This window comes from Harpia harpyja, chromosome Z (assembly GCF_026419915.1).
Source record: "Harpia harpyja isolate bHarHar1 chromosome Z, bHarHar1 primary haplotype, whole genome shotgun sequence".
NCBI lineage: Eukaryota > Metazoa > Chordata > Aves > Accipitriformes > Accipitridae > Harpia > Harpia harpyja.
In genome coordinates, this window is record NC_068969.1 from 76,757,001 (window position 1) to 76,779,524 (window position 22,524).

Below are 22,524 nucleotides of genomic sequence, written 5' to 3' on the forward strand. Positions count from 1 at the left end.
ATTAGTATCAGCTGACTGGTGGGATGCACAGTATCCATTTCTGATATGAGCAATTCTTATGCATTATCCAGCAGTGAAGATGTCTTCCTCCAAGGCAACACGTGATGTGTGCTTTGTCCTTCTCACTGGGAAGGATAAATCTGGCATATTTAACATATGTATTTGGATGCTGACCCTGGCAACAACTCTGCCCAGGTCTGCTGGTGAAGATGTGGACAGAATGGTGTAGTCAGTATACTGGCTCTATTAGGGTATATTAAAACAGATCCACTAGAAGTAAGTTTTGTAGGCAAAAGAAAGAACCTTTGAAGTTCACTGCTAATGCTTTCCTTTGCTCCCTTTAGGCACATTGTTGTTTGCTGGCCATCAAGTAGTTATATCCAAATAAGAAGTAAGGACATAGGCAGGCTTAAACATAAAGACAACATCTACAAGAACTTAGTACTAACTTTGCACCTTAACCACTACAAGGTCACCTTCTGATTACAGCAATAACTAAACCCAATGAACTATCACAAAAGGAAGTATTTCCTTCTGTACATGATTTTTATTATTTACATAATACAATACAGCATAGATGCTGGGTAGCATGATTATGTGCAATACATAAATATGAACTATCTGTACATGTTTGCATATCTAAACTCAGAAAAACAAAAGCAAAAACCTGATGCTTTTAATAGTTAAGTAAAAATGAAGTCAACACTGCAACTGAAATCAGAAGTTCAGGAGTAGTGCCTTGTGTACATACATAACTATTTACAGATGAGAACAGGCATTATCACAACACTAGTCTAAACTGTACTCGTTTATATAAAAAACACAAGTTTCATACATCACAAAAAACCCTTCCATTATAACACAGAAGTGATATTACCAGACAAGCATCAGTGACGTATACTGCCTTTTCTAGAGTTGTTATTGTACAATGCTGTAGATAACGCAGCCCATGCAATACACCCAAGAACACTATAGTCCTACACCCAAGTACAATTAAAAATGATAAAGCAGCCCTCCAAGAGTGGTTCCAGCTACCACTTAAGTCTACAGCAGCCATATTGGGTATGGTTTTCCATGCAGAATGGTGCAACTGTTACATTTAAAACTAGAAAAAATTAACTCCTAATATTTTTTTTAACTCAGAACACACAGAACATAAGTAGTATATGAATAATAAACTGCTCTAATACTTCAGCAACTTACTCAGACAAGTGTTGCTTGATAGAGCTGCTGTGGTATGTCTAAAAACATATGTAACTTTTTTTTTTATGAGCCAATCTTACAATATTGTGCTACACAACATTTTTAGCTATGCAAGAAAAAGCAGACAACTCTGTTGCAGGCCAGCTCGTAAATTCCCAGCAGGACATTTCCTTTGGGAACCTATTTTGACAATTCTAAAGTTAATGTAATCTTTTGGAAAACAGTTTGCTTCTCATACATATCTGATTTTTTCCATTTTTCTCAGTGCAATTGATAAGTGACTTTCTTAAATATGGCACCAATACTCATCTTAGTGGGATGGTGGACCCCTCTATGTAGCTTATATTCTGCTGGAAAACAATGGAGTGGGGAAACTAAAATCAGAATGAGATTTTAAATTATAGAAGTAGACTCCCAACCTTTTTGATGTATCCTTCTTCAAAACAGGCACATAACACTAGCCAAAGATTATATACCTCAAACACATCTCAAAAGGCAGATCTGCTGCAAACGTGCAGATAGCATACATCTGTTTGGCACACGTGAACTAGAGAGTCTGTCCTCTGCGCACATATATTCCTGTGCAGGTTTCTCATCATCCAATTATATTCTGGGGAGGGCATATATATTTTCAAGGGCTGTATCTATCCAATTCTGCCTGTAACAAACACCCAAACATTCTGAAGTATCATTAAGACAGACAAGACTGAAAGTAAAACTTTGGAGAAAAAAAAGCAAAGTGGCCATGCACCTGCTATTTCGTGTTTTCCTAGGATATATTAAAAACAAAACGAGTCAGTCAGTCTTTTCACAAGCAGGTTACTTTATATTCTCTGGATTTTTTCTGCCACCACAACTGGATTCTCTTTCCTGATTTTTGCTGCAGCTTCTGCTTTGTAATCATATGGGCAGTTATGCTTGTCAGAGTAACGGTGAAGTCCACAAAATAAGTTTCCACATCGGCAGTCAAATCCTGTACACAGAAAAAGAAGCAACATCACTAGGAAGCTTCATAATTAATTAAGTTTTAAATTAAAGGCTTAGTCACTACAAAGGGGGCATGTTTGTTACTCTGACATACAGAATAAGAAAAATGAACAGCCATACTAAGCTGTTTGGATTCTGAAGAAGCAAATAAGTTTAATGGTACAGATATGTAATCAAGTTTAATCTAGTGAGAGGCAACTAATCATACAGATCTGTTAAAAATTGTCAAGGTGTTCTCATACCGGTAAGGCCAACCTTCTTTCTGCACATGAAACATCTGTTCTTCTTTGGTTTGGGCAGTTCAGGAGCTCTCTCTTCACTCTGCGAAGTACTAGGCTGAGAAACTGACGGGCTTGGTTGAGTAACAACTGTTAAAGCAAGCAAAGGAAATAAAGGTTAAATTTCCTTTTCTTGACTTCACTAGCTATTCAGCAGCATGCATATATGTCTTAAGGATTAATTTCCCCTACTAACTCTGATGTTTGTTGTCTAAAGTACTACACAGACTAGTCTATGAAAATGTATATCAGGAACAGGGATTTTTAGGTACTCTATTCTTCCCTTTTGGCTCTATGCAAGACAATCAGATTTTTCCTCACAGTTGACGAGCCAGAAAATATAAGGCACTTATTCGTTAAACCTATACAGGTATATACAGGTGTTAAGGGCTTGGAAAGCAGTCCAGAAGTACCATGTACACATTTACTATTTTAAAAAAGGTCACATGATCAAGTAACATTTAATCTAAACCAATAACAATACTGTCACAGCTAAAGTTGCTGAACAGAGGGGATACCTGTAGAGAGTATAACTAACAGGAATGTATTTTAGAAACAAATGAAGTTCAGTACTGTGTTACTATCATAGTACTGGGTTACTCTGCCACTACACTTGTGAAGTCAAATGCCTAAACCAGTTCACCAGGAGCAGCTAGAAAGCCACCGATTCTGACAGATCCAGAACACAGCTACAAAACACACACAGTTCAAAAGAGACATCATGTTTTCGACACTGTGAGAGACTGGAAGAGTTCATGTCTCAAACACTGTGGTGGGGCAAGTTCTGCTTAAGGACAGAACCCTGCAGAGGAAGGAACCATAGGTGAAAAGAAGCCAATCAGCACAGGACATCAGCAACAGGACAGGGAGGTCACGCCTGAGGGTGCACAGCTCCCTGTTCTGATATGCTGAGCAGGGCAGCTCACCATGCATGGCCAAAGATCAAACAATGGTCATGTCTGCAGGGAAGGGGAAGTTACTCCCCAAACGACCTCCAAGCCCATGGACCCATTTCCTGAAGGCTCACAAACCATGCATGACACCTCATTAGCCTAATGAGTTCGAGTGCCCACCCGAAGGAGGGGCAAGGAGATGATAAAAGGACACAAACTGAAGCCCCAGGTGCATGCGCTCTCCAGAACCAGACCCCTCAGCAGGTGGGACCAACACTGGACCCAGGGCCAGTGAAATCTTTCTCTTTTCTCTTCCTTTTTGTCTCTGTCTTGTTCTCCCTTTCTCCTTCCTTTTCCATAACCCCCACAACTCATTGCTTTAGACATCAACCACTGACCAAGTCTGGGACTAAGAGCAGATCCAGCCGCCCCTGGGCTCCTCTCTGAGAAGGAGTCTAGAAAGCAAGGGGGTCTGCTCTGAACCTCATGACTCAGCAGGAGGGATCTCCTTATTGTCTTCCCTGAATGGATGTGTATGGTTACCACAGGTTACATGGGTCACTGAGGCAGTTCCATGCCAATTCCTGTTGTGAGAAATCCCTGCCACCTACTGTTATGCTTCCCAAGTTCAGGTTGCTTCTGCCACGAATAAAACATTTAACTCATCATTTGGTGTCATTTAGCCCGAGGAAATTCCAAATTTACCATGACCCCTCCCTGGTCTGTCCAGCCCAGGTCGTGACAGACACTCTCACTAATTTAAAGAACTAAGCGCAGATTTACATTGAATATCTGTATTTTTGTACTTTATTCAGCTTTAGTGTTCAACCAGGTATAGTCAAAATTAATCACTTTTCAATTGCCTCTGTCATGAACACCTTCAGACAAACTTCAGTCACCTTTTACTTAAGTTCTCTGAAAGATAAAAATTTGTCCTTTTGTGAACTTTTGTGAATCTGTTAGTTTTGTTTAAAAAAGTTTGGGTTTTTTTCCCAATCAAACAAACATTTTTTAATATCCTCTTTATATCCAAACCAGAACGGAGGAAAGCTGAGAGGTGTGTTTGTACACAACACCTGCTCCTGGTACAGTTTTCCTGAACACTCCCAGCTATATGACAACATCTATTTTTCTAAAATAGAACAAACTAGAAAACACATTCCAGAATAAATGGAGTATATAAGCTTTAAGGACTTATTTGTAATAAACTTTATGCACACAAATAGGATTTGTTAGTTGAAATTGTTTTGGATCAGCAAGTGGTGTATCCTGTGAAAACTGGATTTTTTCCAGACATGAAGAATAGTTATGTTGACATTTTTTCTATCTTCACTCTTAATACTTGTTTTTTAAAATTGTGTTTGCATGACCACATTCATAGGTATTCTAAAAACCAGCTCACTATTACCGCTAACACTCTAGAAAGCCTCACAATTCACTGTACAACAAGATAGCCCCCAGTCAGGACCCCATAATCTAAACAAGATTTAAAAGTGACAAGCTCTCAGAGGTTAACAAGGAACCTTCAGTGCTCATCACCAAAAAATTTCATGCAGTAAAACAGTGGTTGCTAATACTTATACATTATAGCAACAGTCCTAATGAACAACTATGGCCATTTACTACCTTTATTTTTTATCACCTTGCATAGATCTTTTTCTAAAAAAATTTGGGAAGTTCAGTGTCAGTGCTATTTTGCCAAGTCTGAAGGGTAAGAAAACTATTACAGCACTAGCACTACAATCATTACTGCTATTGGTACTTTTCAGATTAATTTCTGCTGCTGCTTTTGTTTTTTTGGAAAACAATTTCTTTGTCTTCATGATTAATATTTTCTAGATGAACAGATATGATCCTCTGAACCTGTCTTTAAATCCCAAGGAAGTGGTGTTCAGTATCAGTTAATCTATTTGAGAACCTGTGACCAAAAAAAAACAGGTTAAAACCCAGCGGTATCAAGAACAGTGTAACCCTGTTGGCTACTATGCACCTTGGATAACAGCCATCAGCTATGGCCTTAAAAAAAAACAAACAAAAAACCAAACACCTCCCAAAAAGCATGGTCAAACTCCTTTTAGATTCGTTATATTGCTAATCTGTTTAAAAATGAAATGCTAATTGTAAGCCATGGTATATGAAAAACAAGAACCAGAATGCTCGCACACTTTGCAATTTGGTATACAGCTAGCCGGGGGGAAGCTTCATCTGCATCAGAACAAACTTGTAAATACGAGCCCTGGGAGCATCCATGCTGTTTCAGTCAGATGCAAAAGAAAACACAGAAGAAGGGGCAAATCAACGGTGACCTAAATAATTAAAGTAACACACAACATGCACTAAGAGAAAATGAAAACAAGAGGAAGAGCAACCTTTATCACGGCCTAACATGCCAACAAGGAAGTAAAAGTGGAAACAGCAACTTCCCAGGAATCACCAAGGCAAAGAGCCTAGTAGATCACTCTACCACAAAACAGACACTGAGAACAAATGCATGGAAGGGAATACGTTACCAACTACTACAGGTGTATTTCCTCCTTTGCATGAAGAAACTGTAGCAGCACATGTCCTGAAATGGCTGCGGAACAGGATCGTTCCCCCACAACTAAAATGCATTCCAAGAAGGAAAAGCAGCACACAACACACAGTAATGGGCACTAAAAGGTCACAAGACAAGACAGGACATAGCCCCCTAAATCCAAATTAAAATGTTCAATTTATTGCTCTACCTGAATAAAGGATTCTCCTATTCTTTTACACCAGCAGACTTAAGCCTGATGGTTTTTATCATGTTAAACCTTCATAAATGTGCTTCTGAGTAGTGGCTGGGACAGAGACAAAGCTGCCTACCCTGCCCCTTACTTAAAAGCTCAGAATAAAAATCCTTTTTCAACCTGTGGCTCAGATGAAAAATACTGTAAATGGTAGTTTTTCTGCCATGACATCAGGAGCCAATATAAATTCATCAGATACTATCCTGACAACTGCTTGTCACAAAAGGCTTCCTTTAGCACAGAAGCCAAATCCAACCAGGCAAGTGCAATTCCAGACCTCAATATATTAAATTCATTTTATGGCAGAAATCACACCGTGTTAATCATCAGGGAAAGTGCTCTAAATGATTGCTATATGATCACCACGGAATGAATAACTGAAAAAATGCTGAAAGTTGGAAAGTTGTCATTACTGGTACCTGTACACCTGCTTCCTCAATAACAGTGTTCAGATGAAGCAAACCCCTCACCACTAAAATAGGTTTTATCACTTTAATAGAGTTCCTATTGGCATGTACCCCTCTCTATCACCTTGGTCATTTCCTTTCCCAGCCTTTGGCTCAAGAGGTTACCCAATCAGGTTTACTTCACTTGAATTTTACCAGACCAGGTCTCTTATTACAAGGCCGAAAAAAATTAGGAGCAACAAGATTTTCAGAACTGGGCATGACTTTATTAAATATTTTTTTGGTCTTAAATTATCTGTAGGCACTGTAAGACGCATTACCATCATTCACAAGGAAGACTATCACCAATCTGCTAGGATAAAGACTAACATGATCCTAGTATTGGAGAGGTACCTGAGAAAAACCTGCACAAATACAGGCATTGCATCATGAATTCAGGAAAATTTCCTTCACATGTAGTCTGAAGGTAAGATTCATCTTTAAAAAAGGCATGTGGGAACAGCAAAGCCACTGATAAGAGGTTAGCCACATGTCACAGCGTGACAGCTACTAAACTTATATACAGAAAGGTCCTACAAACTGGAGAACAAAGCTCTTCTCAGACCCAGAAGTATTAAGCCACAGTGACTATGTGGGACTACCACTCGAATTAAAAACCGCTCTGAGAACAGGATTTTCAAAACTGTCAGTAGTTTACCATATAAACCAGTATGGCTGCTGCAAAAGAGCATGCCTACTGTAGGTATTTCCCCACTGAGAGTTCACACTAGAAAGGAATGAATCCAATGTTTCAACTGAACAAAATATGATGAAAATAAAGCAATATTTCTTTTTAACCTGACCCATATCAAAAGTGACCAGAAAGGGCTACCAAAGTAACACCAGTAAGTTTTTAGAAGCTTCTCTGACTACACAAAAATTAACCAAAATAAAATCCCAACAGCTTAAACTGCATGACTTTCATGGTACTAGTAAGTGGTAAGCACACCAGTGGAACAAAGTGTTAAAAGCATAAAAAAAAATTTGATTTAAGCATTCTGACTTGTTAAAGCTAACCTCCAACTCCCATCATGGAAGAACTGGAAAAATTAAAACAAGAGAGAAAAAAAGGTATAGTCAAAAGTTATCAGAAAGACATTAGACTGCACTTCTGCAGTACTGGAGCAGAAAGCTGTAACAGAGGTTGTGCAATCATTATATTGCATATTAACACAATGGACTTGTATAGGAAATTTTAGTCTGAAAAGATGGACAGTACTTATTATGCTTTATCAAGCTTCCTGAGCATAAATACTTCATTCTTCAGGAACTACAATTGCTATGCCAACCAAGGTGCCCATGATGAAAGGCTGCAGAATAAGCTTTCATCATGTTTAATTTCATGCCAAAGAAAGGGAACAGAAATGTTCTGCAGCATTCAACTCGTCTGCCACATGCCCAACTAACAGGCTTATTGAGTATCTTTCCTGCTACATTAATACAGTGTAAAGCTACCACAATTTCAGTACCACACAGAAATATGGTTTAATTTAGTCACCATGAAGACTTGATGTCTGTGGTATACGGCTCTTAAAATAATAACAGCATCCTATCACCAACGAGCACAGAAGCAACAGTTGGGTCCCCAGTCTTATTTTCCAAGGTGGACAGCTTCAGGGCTTAGAAGAGACTACTGTTCCATTTCAGAATTGTTTCAATCAGGGGCATCTACTGAAGCTACAGCAGACACAGGAAACATGAAGACGAGCTAATTATTTTCAACACAAGACAGAGTTGTTGTATCAGACAATTTTACGAAGAGCCACAAAGGAATTGTCTACAGATAGCAACATGGTTAAAATACTATAGCCATGTATGAAAACAAATCAGGATCAACAAGGCACTCATTATAACAAGATCTAAGGAATATCTTGTGGTAACCACTTAGAGCCATTTTTAAAATATGTAATTTACACAAGACCATAATTAGTTCAATTTCTGGTTCACTTTCTTTATAAGTAGTGCTACTCTGCCCCTGTGGCTTCACAAAATGATAGGTAATCCCACTATGCCCTAAACCAGATCTATTACTGGGTTTAAAAAAAACAACCCCTGAAACAACAACTGAAAAAAAACCAACCAACCCCAAGCCTCTGATACATACATGCTGATACTAATTACGTCTGTTAACACTGACAGACCTGACTGGAGGATCATCATTCAGCAAGGTAACAACCTACAAAAGCACAAGAAAATACTAAAAATATGCTGTAACTTGAAACAATATGATTGTTTAAACGTATTTGTTTTCAAAACAGGTTTTCTAGTTGTTACTATGCAACTCAATTCTCTCTCATACAGACCTGTCATGGCCACAAAGGGTCAAGATAAATGACATAACTCTGACCCCGCTTGGTCAAGAATAGAGTGTTTCTGCCACTCATTCCCAGTTAGGCTTATTTCAGCCTCCAACACCATTAGCTGTTGGGATCCTCCTGTCACACCAGAAATACAGATAGGTTCTGCACCTTTATAGCTCAATGGCATTAGGGTACACTGTGCACCAGAGTCCACTAGAGCCTTATGCTCCTCCTGTGGGTCTGATGTGCCAGGCCATCGAATCCACACAGTCCAGTAAGCCTGGTTGTCCCTGTCCTCCACCTGGCTGAAGGCAGGGCCCCTCTAGTCTTGGTCATAGGATTCTCCACTCACTTTTTGTAAAAATGGATTAGAATTCCTTCTCATAGGATCAGGAGTAAGATCAGCCTTTCTGCTCTGTCTGGCACACTGCTCACACTGCCCACCGGAAACTGGAGCAGCAATTTTCCTGGAAGAACCTTTATCTGTGACTGGCCCAGAGGCTCCATGCACCAATGGCATAGACCATCTCAGGAAAGGGTATTTCAAGGACCAAAAAGGGTACTGGTGGGCCATTGGTACAGCTGCCTTGGAGATGGAAGAAACTGAAGACCTGTCTACAGGAAACTGAACAGGTCTCTCTGAGGACCCTTCTGTTGTGGGGTTGCTGAGGTTGAAGAACAACCGGTGCCAAACCCTACCACAACGGTGCACCGGCAGCAACAGTGCACAAACCGAGACTCCCCCATTCCCATCCATTTGCTGATTCATTGACTGGAGAGCCAAGGGGTGATCAGCAGAACTTGCTCACCTTTTAACAGCCCCACGTTGGGCACCAAAAAGGACTGTCGTGGTTTAACCCCAGCTGGCAACTAGGCACCACACAGCCACTTGCTCACTCCTCCCCGCTCCCAGTGGGATGGGGGAGAGAATCCGGTAAAAAAATAAAACTTCTGGATTAAAGAAAATTTAATAACTGAAGTAAAATAAAATATAATACTACTAACAATAAAATATAATGATGATGATGATGAATATAACAAAAAAAGAAAAAAACAAGCCCCAAGAAAACACAAGTGACACACAATGCAATTGCTCACCACCCACTAACTGATGCCCCAGCAGTGATCCGCCCCTCCCGGCCAACTCCCCTCAGTTTATATACTGAACATAATGTTCTGTGGTATAGAATATCCCTTTGGCTAGTTTGGATCAGCTCTCCTGGCTGAGCTCCCTCCCAGCTTCTTGTGCACCTGCTCGCTGTCAGAGCATGGGAAACTGAGAAATCCTGAACTTAGGACAAGCACTACGTAGCAACAACTAAAACATCAGTGTGTTAGCAACGTTATTCTCATACTAAATCCAAAACACACTACCAGCTACTAAGAAGAAAATTAACTCTATCCCAGCCAAAACCAGGGCAGGATCTTTTACTTCCATTTGAGTACCTGCTAAACCCCCCCTGCCACATTTCTTAAGGGCAGGCTCCACTATGCCTCACCAACTTGGTAGATACATTGGTCTGATAGCGTAACACAAGGAAAGGAGTTCGCCAGGTTTTGCATTTAATTCCTGCAACTCAGCACAGCAAAAAAAGCAACTATGAATATATTTCTAGAATGCTTTGGGTATAGTCTGACTTTAGTCAAGACTGTATTAGAACTCAATCCTTAGTAAGGGTAAAAGTTTATCAAAATCCTATAAAGAGTATTTTGTAAATAGTGCCCACTTCTGAATTTGAGTTTGGACATAAAGGCCTTTAGGTTTCCCTGACTTAGGAGCAGTTCAGACACACAACTGCACCAAACACGTGCCACTATTCAATTATAGATTTGCAACAAACAAGCTGAACTAAGAAATTACAAGTTACAAGAAAACACAGCACATTAGACATGCGAATTACAACCAACTAGGTCAGTTACATCCATCATGCCTTTCTTCCTTCAAATGTTAAGATACAATTAATTGTCTTAGCACCGGATTTATTCTGAATGAGAAACCAGGCTGCAACGTCTGTGAAGGAAAAAAACCCCACCACACAAAAAGAAAAATAAGCCTGTTAAGCTTCACTGTTTCATTGTTCTCAACTTCACCACCTTCAAGTCAGTTGCTTCAATTCCAACAGCAAACAAGTATAATTTTATGCTACAGACTGCTAAAAAAAACCCCAAACCCAACAATCAGCTGACCAGATGTAACTATTTTTAACTTTCTGGCTTGTAAGGGAAATATCCAAAATTTCATTTGCTAATGAAAATCTGGCAGAAAAGAATGTGACTTCATACTGTTGAAGACATTAAAAGGAGAGCAAGCTACTTTGCTTGAAGGCTACATTGTTTGTTCATCATCTGTTACTATCTGATGGTTATGAAATTCAGTTGCTACGGTCATGCTTACAACTAGACTGTGTTTTCATTAGCAACTCTATGACTGTGGCATTATCTTAGAGAATTACACCTCATAGAAAGTATCAGCTTTGTTGTTATGAGGCTATGTGAATTTACCATTGTTTCAGTTCCTCCTTGAGAGGAGAGACCAACACATACTGGATGCTGTTGGAAAAAGGAAGGGAAGAAAAATGCAACTAGTCCACACATCACAGGGATTTCTATAAAAGGTCTAGGCCAGCTTCTCCTGCCTGCAAGACAGAGATCAATGTACCACTGAATACACCCAACATTTTGTGTATTTTAAATGTGACACACCCTAAGAACAGTATATAAGGACACTATCCCATGCTGTCTACATCTGTGCCAAACAGTAACACCATTTGGGAACTCCGGCGTTACAGCAGCTGAGGCTGTCTCAAATTTACAGGTATGTACTCAGGAAGGCAGTTTTGTTCCACAGGTCTTTTCCAGACACATTTAAGTACTCTGGTAGTTTTTCCAGTGACATCTACACAAGCTTGTGGCAGCTTTTACTGGTTTCAACCTGTGAGATTATTTACAACAATACAGAAGTATCTTGAACTGCTTTTGGATTTTTCCCCCTATTCTAATCAACAGAGTGCTGTATGACACTACGCATCATACAGTTGACCCACAGTACCTGAAAAACAGGTAATGTATCAACAATAACTGAAGACTGTCCTTTACACCTGGCAAAATGATAAATTCCTACTGGCAGTTCTAGCAAGAGTAAAGTCACCTATTACTGCACCACTGCTACCATTTTATGTATGCCTCTTTCCTGCTTGCCACATTTCAGGTAGTAATTCATAACAAGGCAAGATGGGTTTATAAATATTGTTGCAAGTCTAAATCATTTCTCAGTTACATACAGAAAGCCTCTTCAGATGACATCAGTTACAGGAAGTTAACACTTGCAAAAATCTCCTCTCAGTCTATACATAATGAAAAACCCAATATACAGTATAATTGTACTTCAGTTCATGTCACAGAATCTTGACTTAGCATGACTTATTGCAAATGCTAAAATCCTCTGTACAAATACTAAGCAATTAAATATCAGATGTTATAGCAGTCTTTGCTGGCAAAGACATCTAGATAAAAATCACTTTTGTACAGTGCTGAGTAGCATGTGCTGCAATTTTCATCTCACCGACTTCAAAACTCAAAAAATTAATTTCATCTTCAGCTTGAGTGAACAGACTTCCTACTAAACATCAGCTTTTAGTGTTTTAAGACTGTTTCAGAACTGTTAAATAAAAAAAGCGTGGATATGTATAAGTACAGAACAAGTGTGCTAAGATTCCATTTGAACAAATTGGTATGAATTCACTCACTAGTTGTAGGTGAGAAAGCTGCCCTCCCTGCCTCCCTCCGAGAGTTTATACTTTAAAGTTTAACTACTACAACTACAGCCTTCCAGTACAAGAACAAAACTTTTAAATTGACAATTCACACCCAGCAATTAAGGCTGCAAGTATCCTAGGTCCGCAGAACAATGCTTTGGTTATATCTACTGATTACTTAATTAGTCAGGAACCCTAAACAGCTTTTGTTAGTATTTTTAAACCACCTATTCCCTTCCCCCACAGCCTCACTCCTCTGTAGAATGGAATTTATTAAGAACTCCATTCTCCAAATGCAACAAGCCATTTTGACTGCCATGACTCAGCAGGAATCATACTGCTAGATAATACACAGAAAACTCAACATTTTGACTTAAGAACCAAACACCTTGCTTAAATGCAATTTTAGAGTGCCTTACTTTTAAAAATGAAGGTTTGGGAGCCAAAACCACCCTCACAGGTGTCTTTCTTTTCTTTTTTTTTTTTTTTTACTAACATTGAACACGCATCTTAAAACTCTGTTGTGGCACTAGTTCTTTTTCATGATTCTGATGAGCAGAGTACTCAAAAAGCATCCTTAATAATCATCTTAACAGTTCCTCAAGACCCTCACCACAACAGGAGATGCCTACTTAGAAAGTAAACAAACCATCAGCTTCCGTTAAGTAAGCAGTTGTACCCAACATTATTCTGCAAACATACCTGGCTCAGTCTCTGTTTTCGGTGTTACTTTTTCCTCTCTTGAAATGCTCATTTCTGTCATTTGCTGTGTTACAGGCAAAGCGGCAACAGGCACATTTCTGTTTAGGTACAGTGAAACACATAATTTATGTTAGTTTTGCATTCATAATAAACACTTAAACTGTCCAGACCCATTAGTAAACTACCTGTTCAATTACTACTGATACACATTCCTGACCTCTGCTTCTACTACCTTCAAAACACATTTTTTACTCTATTTTAGTTTCCCTAGAAGAAAACAGGCAAACCTGTAGCAAATATTTCTACAGATAAATCAAACCCATCCTTTTAGATGTAGCAGTCCAACACCAAATATTTTAATCAGTTCTCGTTTACAGAGATTCATAATGCACTGTCAGGTAGACTGTCCCTTCTTCCTCTGCAGAAACTCACTGCAATAGGGCAGGATTGCTACAGGCCTTCAACTCTCTGCACACCCACAGCTCATTCAAACCTCAAAGTAATACCTTCGTCTTACCTTGATTTTTCAGATGTGCTGCCAGCAGCACCTTCACAGTTGTTTAAGCTAGTGTCTGATCTCTGTACAGATGCAGAGTCTGAGGTAGGACTATTTGAACCACTGGCTGCTCCTATATAACGAGAATTTGACAAGTTAGTTATGAACAAATTGTAGAATATATGTTAGTCAAACAGTCTCGTATACACCATTATGAACTGTCTGCATACAATCTTCACTGCCACTGCATTATTACTTCTTACTTAAAGACAGGTTATACTGTTAACAACCAAAATACAGAGATTGTGTAAGAATATGCTAACAGAGGAGGCTAAGTGGGAAAGCAAGTTATGGCTGAATGCCAAGCGGACCAGAACACATTGCACAGAAACGTATTTTTCTCTTTACTGTAATTTAAAATAGCATTCTCTTTGATATTCACTGTTTTAGTATACAGCTTTCACAAGTTCTCCTGAAAAATGTTCTGGGATTCCTCATCATCTTCTATATGTTCTATTTCACAAGAAGTAAAAAAAAAAAAAACAAAACAAACCACACACCCTTACCCATTGGGCTGATTCTACCACTATTCTGCTGTCGCTGAAGATGCTCTTTGTAGCAAACAGAACACATCCCATTTGTCCTAGGATTTCCATAAAATCCACATCCTGTACTACACAGCATGGGCCCTGGGGTCTGGTTTGTCTCCTGAGTCATCTCGATGCTGTAAATAAAACCAAGAACTGCATTAGGAGCTGGCATGTCACCAAAATCAATTACAGTGTTACAGAATTAAAGTACGGCTGCTCACCCTGCCCCCCAAAAGTGATATCAGCATTCTTAAAGAGGGTTATATGGATGTTAATATACTATTCAATACTGCAATTGTATTGCTAAGTAACATCGTTATGAACCTTTAAGAGCAGAAAAAGTGGCATCACGCTAATACTGAGAAATAAAATACTTGTTGGGCACTGAGCTGCACGTCCAGGTTATGACCAAATACAATTTGACAGCCAAAAAGGCCCTTTATTACCAACCTCTGAGCACTAACAGGGACACACAGAATAAGCAAGACCGAGCTCATATCTACTGAACAGTTCTGGCAAATAACATGGCTTATTTTTTCCCCACTCCAGCAGAAGAGCCCCACTTTTTCAGTAACGTTGATCTTGCATCATTTTTATGTTCATTCCACTATTAGCAGTTGCTACTTTCGCAATACATTTGTCAAACAGAACAATAAAAATCCCTGAAGTATTGGCAGCAGCCATTTAAAGTCTGTATTCCTATCTTTAGAAGGAGTTTCCAAAACAAGGCCATGAATACCACTTAAGTGGTGTACGAAACCTGATACTGAGTACTAACTGGCAACAACACGTGTATAACGGGCCCTTCAACCAAGAATCTACGCAGCATTTCTGAAGTAAGTTTAGACCAGGTCTTACGCTTCCAAGAGAAATAAAATTAACAGCTTTAAACTGTTGAATATGTTCTATTACACAGGCTACACATTTCATTTAAAAAAAAAAAGCAGCCAGTTAAATCCTTTGTCTTAATAAAGTTATAGCAAGACTTGTGAGCTTCCTCAAGGCAGACAATGCTAATTCTCTGGCATGAACTGCAGAAGTTAGGAACAAAAATACTTCACCTTCACTGCTGCTTAAGCTCTGCAAAGCAAGGTTAGTAGAAAAACTGAATAGCAACAAAATCCTTCACTCCCAAGGGCAATAAAACTGGAACACTGTAATCAAGCCATCTGCTACAAATTGAGGACACGTAAGAATATTGCACTGTCCTCCCAAATTCGAATTTAGTAGAAGCACTATACACAGCACCTGGAGACATTTTAGTGTAATCTCTAGACTGCTGTTGTCCTATTCAGTCACAATAAGAGATATTTGACTGCTGATGCTTGTGAGAAGCCAAAAAGGCCAAAAGCAAATTCATTACAGCGTACAGAGAAATACTTCTTTTAATTAAGACACCCCACACTGCAAGTAGTAAACTTATGTTCCACTAGTATGACAACTACAACTGACAGCTGCCTTTGTCTAGTTAAACTAAACTTCTGGGATCAAAGTAAAGCAAGGGCAGGAGAAAACAAACAAGCAAAATTCATCTGCTTGCCTGCTGGGACCTCATTTTCCAGGTGTAAGTAGTTGTATTATTTATGCCTTTATAATATCTTCCAGGTATAAGTAGTTTCCTTTCAGGACTATGAAACAGCTTCACACTTATTCTGGTAAGAGTTTTACAGCCATACACACCAGTCAAGGGAGCGAGAAGAAACCGTGACCCACCTAGAGAAATCTAAAAAAATCCTGTCATCCGTATCATAGGCCTATGTCTATATGATACAAATAAAAGCTGTACTTCTGCCCTTTTATTAAGCAGGTAAGCTCAAAGTGCTACCAAACACAGTGCTGCCACCGACCTCGATTGCCTCGCTCCACTCCCAGGCTCGCGCGCCGCGAACGCGCTTCACCGCTTCGCTACATCTAGCTTTAGGTGCTAGTGCTGGTGTTAACCTACTACACACCGGAGTCTCCGCAGCTCCTTCGCCAACACGTTCTTGCACTCCTTGGAACGCGCGCCCCTAACCGAAAGGTCACGTCGCTGTTATGCGACGCGTAAGAAGCCTGTGCTTCTGCGGGCTCTGGAAGGTGCCCCGCCCGTCACCCGCGTCTCCTCTACAAGCGCCCACCGCCAGCTGGAGACCGGCTGCCACGCACTCACCGCGGCTTGCCCCCTCGGCGTACCGGCGGGCAGCTAAACCCTTCTTCCCCACCTCGGTCCCGCTCTCCCGGAGGAGCGCCGGCCCCGCCGCCGCCGCCGCCGGGCAGGCCCGCCCGCCGCCGCGGGTCACGTGGCCGAGCTCCTGCGCTTCCGCCTGTCAGGCGGCTGCGACGTGATGGGGCCGCAGTGCCGGGCCGCCCGGCCGCCTCCGCCGGCCCTCTCAAATCAGCCCCTATTTATATCGATCCCCCGCAGGCCGCCGGCTGCTGCGCGACCCGCCGAGGCGAAATCCGATTACCCCTTCCTTCCCGGGGCGGGGGAGTGCGGATGCTGAAGTTCAGTCCGGAAAACGCAGCATCACCAGCCCGTCGCCTCCAACAGCCATTTTCGCCGCCAGCTCGCACGGAGGGCGGCTGGGCGTGATCAGGGGCCGAGCGGGCGGCCACCGTTTCACAAAGGCACCCCACAACCGCGGGGGTGGGCGGTTAAACCCAACTATTCCTCTTGGGGCGTGGGGGAGAAGAAAAAAACAGATAATAAAAAAAGGTCTTGGTTCTGCCACTAGCAGGAGCAGGTCTTCACCCCAGGGATGCTCGTCCTCAGCCCCGGGACCCCCCGACACAAAAACGAGCCCTTTCATTCAGCCTGTTAACTCCAGCAGCAGCGCACGCCGCTCACCCTCGCCGTCGCCAGCCGAACTCGGGGCGGGAGCGTGAATCCCGTCAGCGACCCAGGCCTCGCAACCAAGCTGCCCTTCCGCCCCCGAGGCGACGGCCCGCCCGTCCCAGCAGCGGCGGGCTAAGCCCCGCTCCCTCCCGCCGGGCGATCCCACGCTTCAGCGTGACGGCGGACGTGAAGACCCCGGCGTGCACCGAAATCCACCGTAAAACCCGGGAACTGCGTCAGCAGTCGGCTTGCTGACCTAAAATACTTACTCACTTCAACATCCTCCTCTCGAAGAGGCACCACAGTTGAACAAGGGAGACGTACAAACGAAACAAAAGGGGGGGTTCACCGAGGCTGCCCGGGCCGCTCGCCCTTGCACGGCCGCGCTGAGGGGGAAGCGGGGCAGGAGGGGTCGGTACGGAGAAGGCGGACCGACACCGGGCACTTCCCGAGGAGGGTGAAGCCCGGCTGGGCGAGTCCGACAAAAGGGGAGCCGCTGCCAAGCGCCCGCAGCGCCGTACGTCTTCATTGCCCCCCCGCGCCTCCTCCACCGAGGACACAGGAACACAAAAGACCCGGAGGCTGCTGGGCCGAGGAACAGCGACGGCGGGCGGGGGTGCCCAGCCGGGGCGGCGGGGCCGGGCCGCTCCTCGCAAACCCCTGAGTCACGGCCGCCCGGCCGCCGCCAGGCCCCGCACCGCTGCCTGCCCCCACCGCCCCGCCGCTGCCGGCCAGGGAAACCTTATTGTCTCGCCGCCGGCGCTGCCCCGCGCCGGCCCGGCCCGCGGACTCCCCCCGCGCCGGGGACCGGGCGGGAGGAGAACCACCGGGAGATGCGCAGGGGCCGCCCGCCGGGAGTGCCGGGCACCCCTCACCGCCCTGAGGGCCCTGGGGAGCCGAGCCCAGCCCCGCCCCGCCCCGCACCTACCTGTTCCCAGCGGGGGCCAGAAACCCCGCGGCGGGTGTCCGAGAAGGCGCCGCGGGTGGCACCGGACGGCTGCCGGGAGAGCGGAGGGCGGGGGGGCGCGGGGCGCGGAGCTGGCGGCACCGCCGCCGCCGCTTCCCTCCTTTGTTCCCGCAGCAGCAGCGGCGGCCGTATCGGCGGCGGCGGCGGCGCGAGGCGAGACGCACCGTGCGCGGGGGGCGGGCGGCGGGAAGGCGCAGGAGGAAGGGAGGCGGGGAGGGGGAAGAAGAAGAGGAGCAGGAGGAGGAGGAGGAGGAGGGAGCCGTGCCCGCCCGCCGGCTCCGCCTCCGCCTCCTCCCAGCCGCCGCGGGCCGCCAGGGCATGCGCGCTGCCGCCCAGGGGCGGCGCGGAGCTGCGGGGGGGCGGGGGAAGGCGCGCAGGAGGCGGGGCGGGAGCGCGCGCTCCGCCAGCTTTTGGTGCCGCCGCCGCCCGCGGGGGCGGGGGAGGACGCCGTTCCAGGCGACGTCACAGAGCGACGTCTGCGCCGGGAGGGCGGGAAGGAACCGTGTGCAGAGCGGCCGCCCCGCCCCACGGGGGGGCGTGGCCGTGGGTACGTGAGGCAGCGGGGGGTGAGCGGGCAGGCGGGCTGCGGGGCGGCAAGGCAGGGTTTCCCACGGGCGGGACGGCTGCTCACCGGTGGGTTTCTAGGTCAGCCCCGGGAGCCGTGCGGACTGCCTCAGCGCCGGCACGCTGCGGCGTTTCGGAGAACCGGGGCGCTTACTTCGGCCCCTGAACGTGCTCTTTACGAGCACCCTGGCTGGATCCCTTGGCTCTTGCCCGCTCACAATTTCTTAGGCGTAAAGCGATGCTAAGCGTAGGGCACGTCAGTGCTGGGCAACTTTTTAGGGGCTGCCAGACCCTGCGAGCGGGCTGTGGTGACGGAGCAGCCTCGGAGGCGGGGGTGGCTGCCTGCTGGCGGGTGGTTTCTTGCTGCTAGATGACAGTGCAGAGAAGTCAGTCCTGCTGAGCTGCGCTGGTGCGAAAGTCCTGATTTTTGAGCGTTTGTAAAACGTACTCTGCTAAGAGCGACATAACCTCTGCGGCATGCAAAGGTGTCAGCTTGGAACACGTATGTTTCAGGGCACTGTGTTAGGCCCATAGCTAAGTGACCCTGGCCTGCCTGACGTTACCATCATTCCTACAGGCGGATGGCCTAGTGAGTGGCCGCTAGTGCCCGCGGCTACTGGGGTAGTTGGAGTAGGAGGTGTTCAACAAACAACGATCAGCAAAGTTCTAATCTCTCTTTGCTTTTCAGATGGTACTGTGGTAACAACTCAACCGTATGTGATGCATTTACCGATAGCTCTAATTGGTCGGGATCTTTTATCCCAAATGGGTGCTTGTTTAGTTACACAGCCTTTTCAGGAGCGGCCTCTGAGGAACAGCCTGTATTAAAACTCATATGGAAAACAGACAAACCAGTGTGGGTGGATCAGTGGCTGCTGAAACAAGACAGGCTGCAAATAATTCAAACATTAGTGGATGAACAATTGGCAGCAGGACACATCGTATCTTCCACAAATCCATGGAATACACCCATTTTTGCAATCCCTAAAAAATCAGGAAAATGGAGATTGTTGCACGACCTTCGAGCAGTAAATGCGGTCATGCAAGATATGGGTGCTTTGCAACCAGGTCTACCATCCCCTGTTATGATTCCAGAACATTGGAAACTATTAATTATTGATTTGAAAGATTGTTTTTTCAGAATTCCTTTACATCCCAATGATGTTGAAAAATTTGCATTTACAGTGCCCTCAATTAATAAGCAAGAACCAGCCAAAAGATACTGTTGGGTGGTGTTACCACAAGGCATGAAAAATTCACCTACATTATGTCAGACATTTGTATCATGGGCATTGCAGTCTTTTCGAAGAAACAATCTAGAATTGTTGAAATATCATTATATGGATGATATATTGATTGCAGGAGAAAATATGGACACGAGTAAAACCTTAACAGAGATCACTGAAAATTTGGATCCTAAAGGTTTAAAAATAGCCCCAGAAAAAGTCCAGTGTTCACATCCGTGGAAATATTTAGGCTGGGTCATTACAGAAAGTATGGTACAGCCTCAGAAAATTGTACTGAATTCCAAAATTTCAAATCTTACAGATGTTCAAAAACTGATGGGAGACATTCAATGGGTAAGACCCATTGTGGGAATTACCAATGATGATTTAGAGCCCTTGATGCCATTGTTAGGAACAACAACAGGAGCAAATGATTACCGAAAACTATCATCAGAACAAAAAGACGCACTCGATAAGGTCATTGACAAAGTGGTTTCTAATAGTGTGCAAAGAAAAATAAATGACTTACCGTTACAATTTTTATTGATTAATACTTCTGTTGAACGAAAACATCTTAGTGGGTTGATAGTTCAGATAACAAAACAAAAAATTACTATTTTGGAATGGGTATTTTTACCTTTTCAACCTAAAACTACTGTATATACTAAAATTGACCAACTATCACATCTGATGATGAAAGGTCGAAAAAAAATTTTGGAAATTTCAGGACTTGAACCTGAAACCATTCTTGTGCCCATAAGGCAAGACTATTTGGACTGGCTCATGGCCACCTCAGAAACAATTCAAATTGCCTTAGCAGAATATCGAGGAAAGATCACAAATCACTATCCCTCTGATAAACTATCACCATTGTTACAAAATCAAGAATTTGAAGAAAAACCAGTTAGGTCAGAAACTCCTGTTGATGGATTAACAGTATTTACAGATGCAGGAAGGAAATCAAAACGAGCTGCTGTAGCTTGGTATGAAAATGATCAATGGCATCAACAGCTACTTTCAGGACATGCTGGAGATTCTTTGCAAACTTTAGAATTACAAGCAGTTTTGTGGGTCTTTCAACATTGGCTTGATACACCTGTCAATGTTGTGTCAGACTCCTTGTACGTAGTAAGAACCACCCAGAGATTGGAACGAGCAATGATTAAGCAAGTAAGAAATCCTGTTTTACATATGTTGTTGATGCACTTACTGTTTTTGTTAAATCAGAGACAAAGTAAATATTTTATTACACACATCCGCAGTCATCAATTTCACCATGGATTATCTATTGTCAACAATATTGCAGATAAATTAGTTGCTCCTGCATGGCAGCAACATGGAACTAACCTGTTTGAGCAGGCCCGAGTATCGCACGACTTTTTCCATCAGTCGGCAAAAGTTTTAGCACGACAATTTGACGTGAAAGTCTCTGATGCGCAAGGCATTGTGCAGTCGTGTCCCGCTTCTCAAAAGGTGGGATTTGGCTTAGGCATTGGAGTGAATCTGTGAGGTTTAAAGTCTTTACAACTATGGCAGATGGATGTCACCCATGTGCCTGAATTTGGCCGTTTAAAGTATGTCCATGTTTGCATTGACACATTTTCACATGCGATATGGGCAACTGCTCAAACAGGTGAGACAGCTAAACAGGTGATAAAGCATATGCATAGTGCCATTGCAGTCTTAGGTATCCCGCAGGAACTTAAGACGGATAATGGTCCTGCATATGTTTCAATTTCTTTTAACAGATTCTGTACCTTATGGGGAATTCGTCACCTAACAGGTATCCCTCACTCACCCACTGGACAAGCCATTGTGGAAAGAGCTCATGGGACTCTAAAATCGCTTTTGCAAAAACAAAAAGAGGGAGAACTGTTGCCACCATCTGAGAGACTTGCAAAAGTGCTCTATGTGTTGAACTATTTGCGTTTGACAGAAGGAAGAGACTCCCCTCCTATTGTAATTCATCACATGTCATTACGATCAGGGATTCAGAAAGAAACTGATGCAATTAAAGTGCTATATCGGGATTTACGAACTGGAGAATGGAACGGTCCAGTAGAAGTGAAATTAACCAGTCGTGGTTATGTTTGTGTTTTAACAGATGAAGGACCAAAATGGGTGCCAAGCCGATGGGTGAAACCGTGGAAACAGGGAAAGTGATACCTCATTCATGGTTTCCTCAATTTTTGTTTTTGACAGAGACCTGAAGGGACGGTGATCAATCGTGTACCACCAGTTTCGTTAGCTGTTTGTCTCCAGAATCAAGCAAGTCGGATGATCACCATGTCCAATCTGTCGTTTGTTTTATTTTAGGTCAAAGATGCTACCGTGGTGGTTTGTTGTTTCAACGTTTTGTCAAGGCGTTGGAGCATTTTGGGTTCCTTCTTTACCCAAAACAAATATATGGCTCACGATTGCTAACCTTACCAATCAATCAACCCTGTGTTTGGCTATGGCCAACCCCGACAACCCATTTTCTACATTCTTGGTGGGAGTGCCTTTGGACAATGAGGCATGGCCATCTCCAA

General features: G+C 43.5%; 1 protein-coding gene across 2 annotated transcripts; it reads right to left on the minus strand.

Moving 5' to 3' along the window:
• Nucleotides 1–527: 527 nt before the first annotated feature.
• On the minus strand, nucleotides 528–18,401 carry ZFAND5 (zinc finger AN1-type containing 5). Of its 2 annotated transcripts, none has more exons than XM_052777176.1 (6): nucleotides 18,165–18,401; nucleotides 14,398–14,555; nucleotides 13,853–13,964; nucleotides 13,336–13,433; nucleotides 2,433–2,558; nucleotides 528–2,176 (listed from the first exon to the last, which is right to left on the minus strand). In XM_052777176.1, exons 2-6 carry the CDS (start codon nucleotides 14,546–14,548, stop codon nucleotides 2,028–2,030), a joined length of 636 nt encoding a protein of 211 aa, XP_052633136.1. In that variant the 5' UTR covers nucleotides 14,549–14,555; nucleotides 18,165–18,401; the 3' UTR covers nucleotides 528–2,027. The 2 variants fall into 2 exon arrangements, with proteins under 2 accessions (XP_052633136.1, XP_052633137.1); XM_052777177.1 differs by lacking the exon at nucleotides 18,165–18,401 and adding an exon at nucleotides 16,571–16,635.
• Between the last annotated feature and the right edge of the window lie 4,123 nt (nucleotides 18,402–22,524).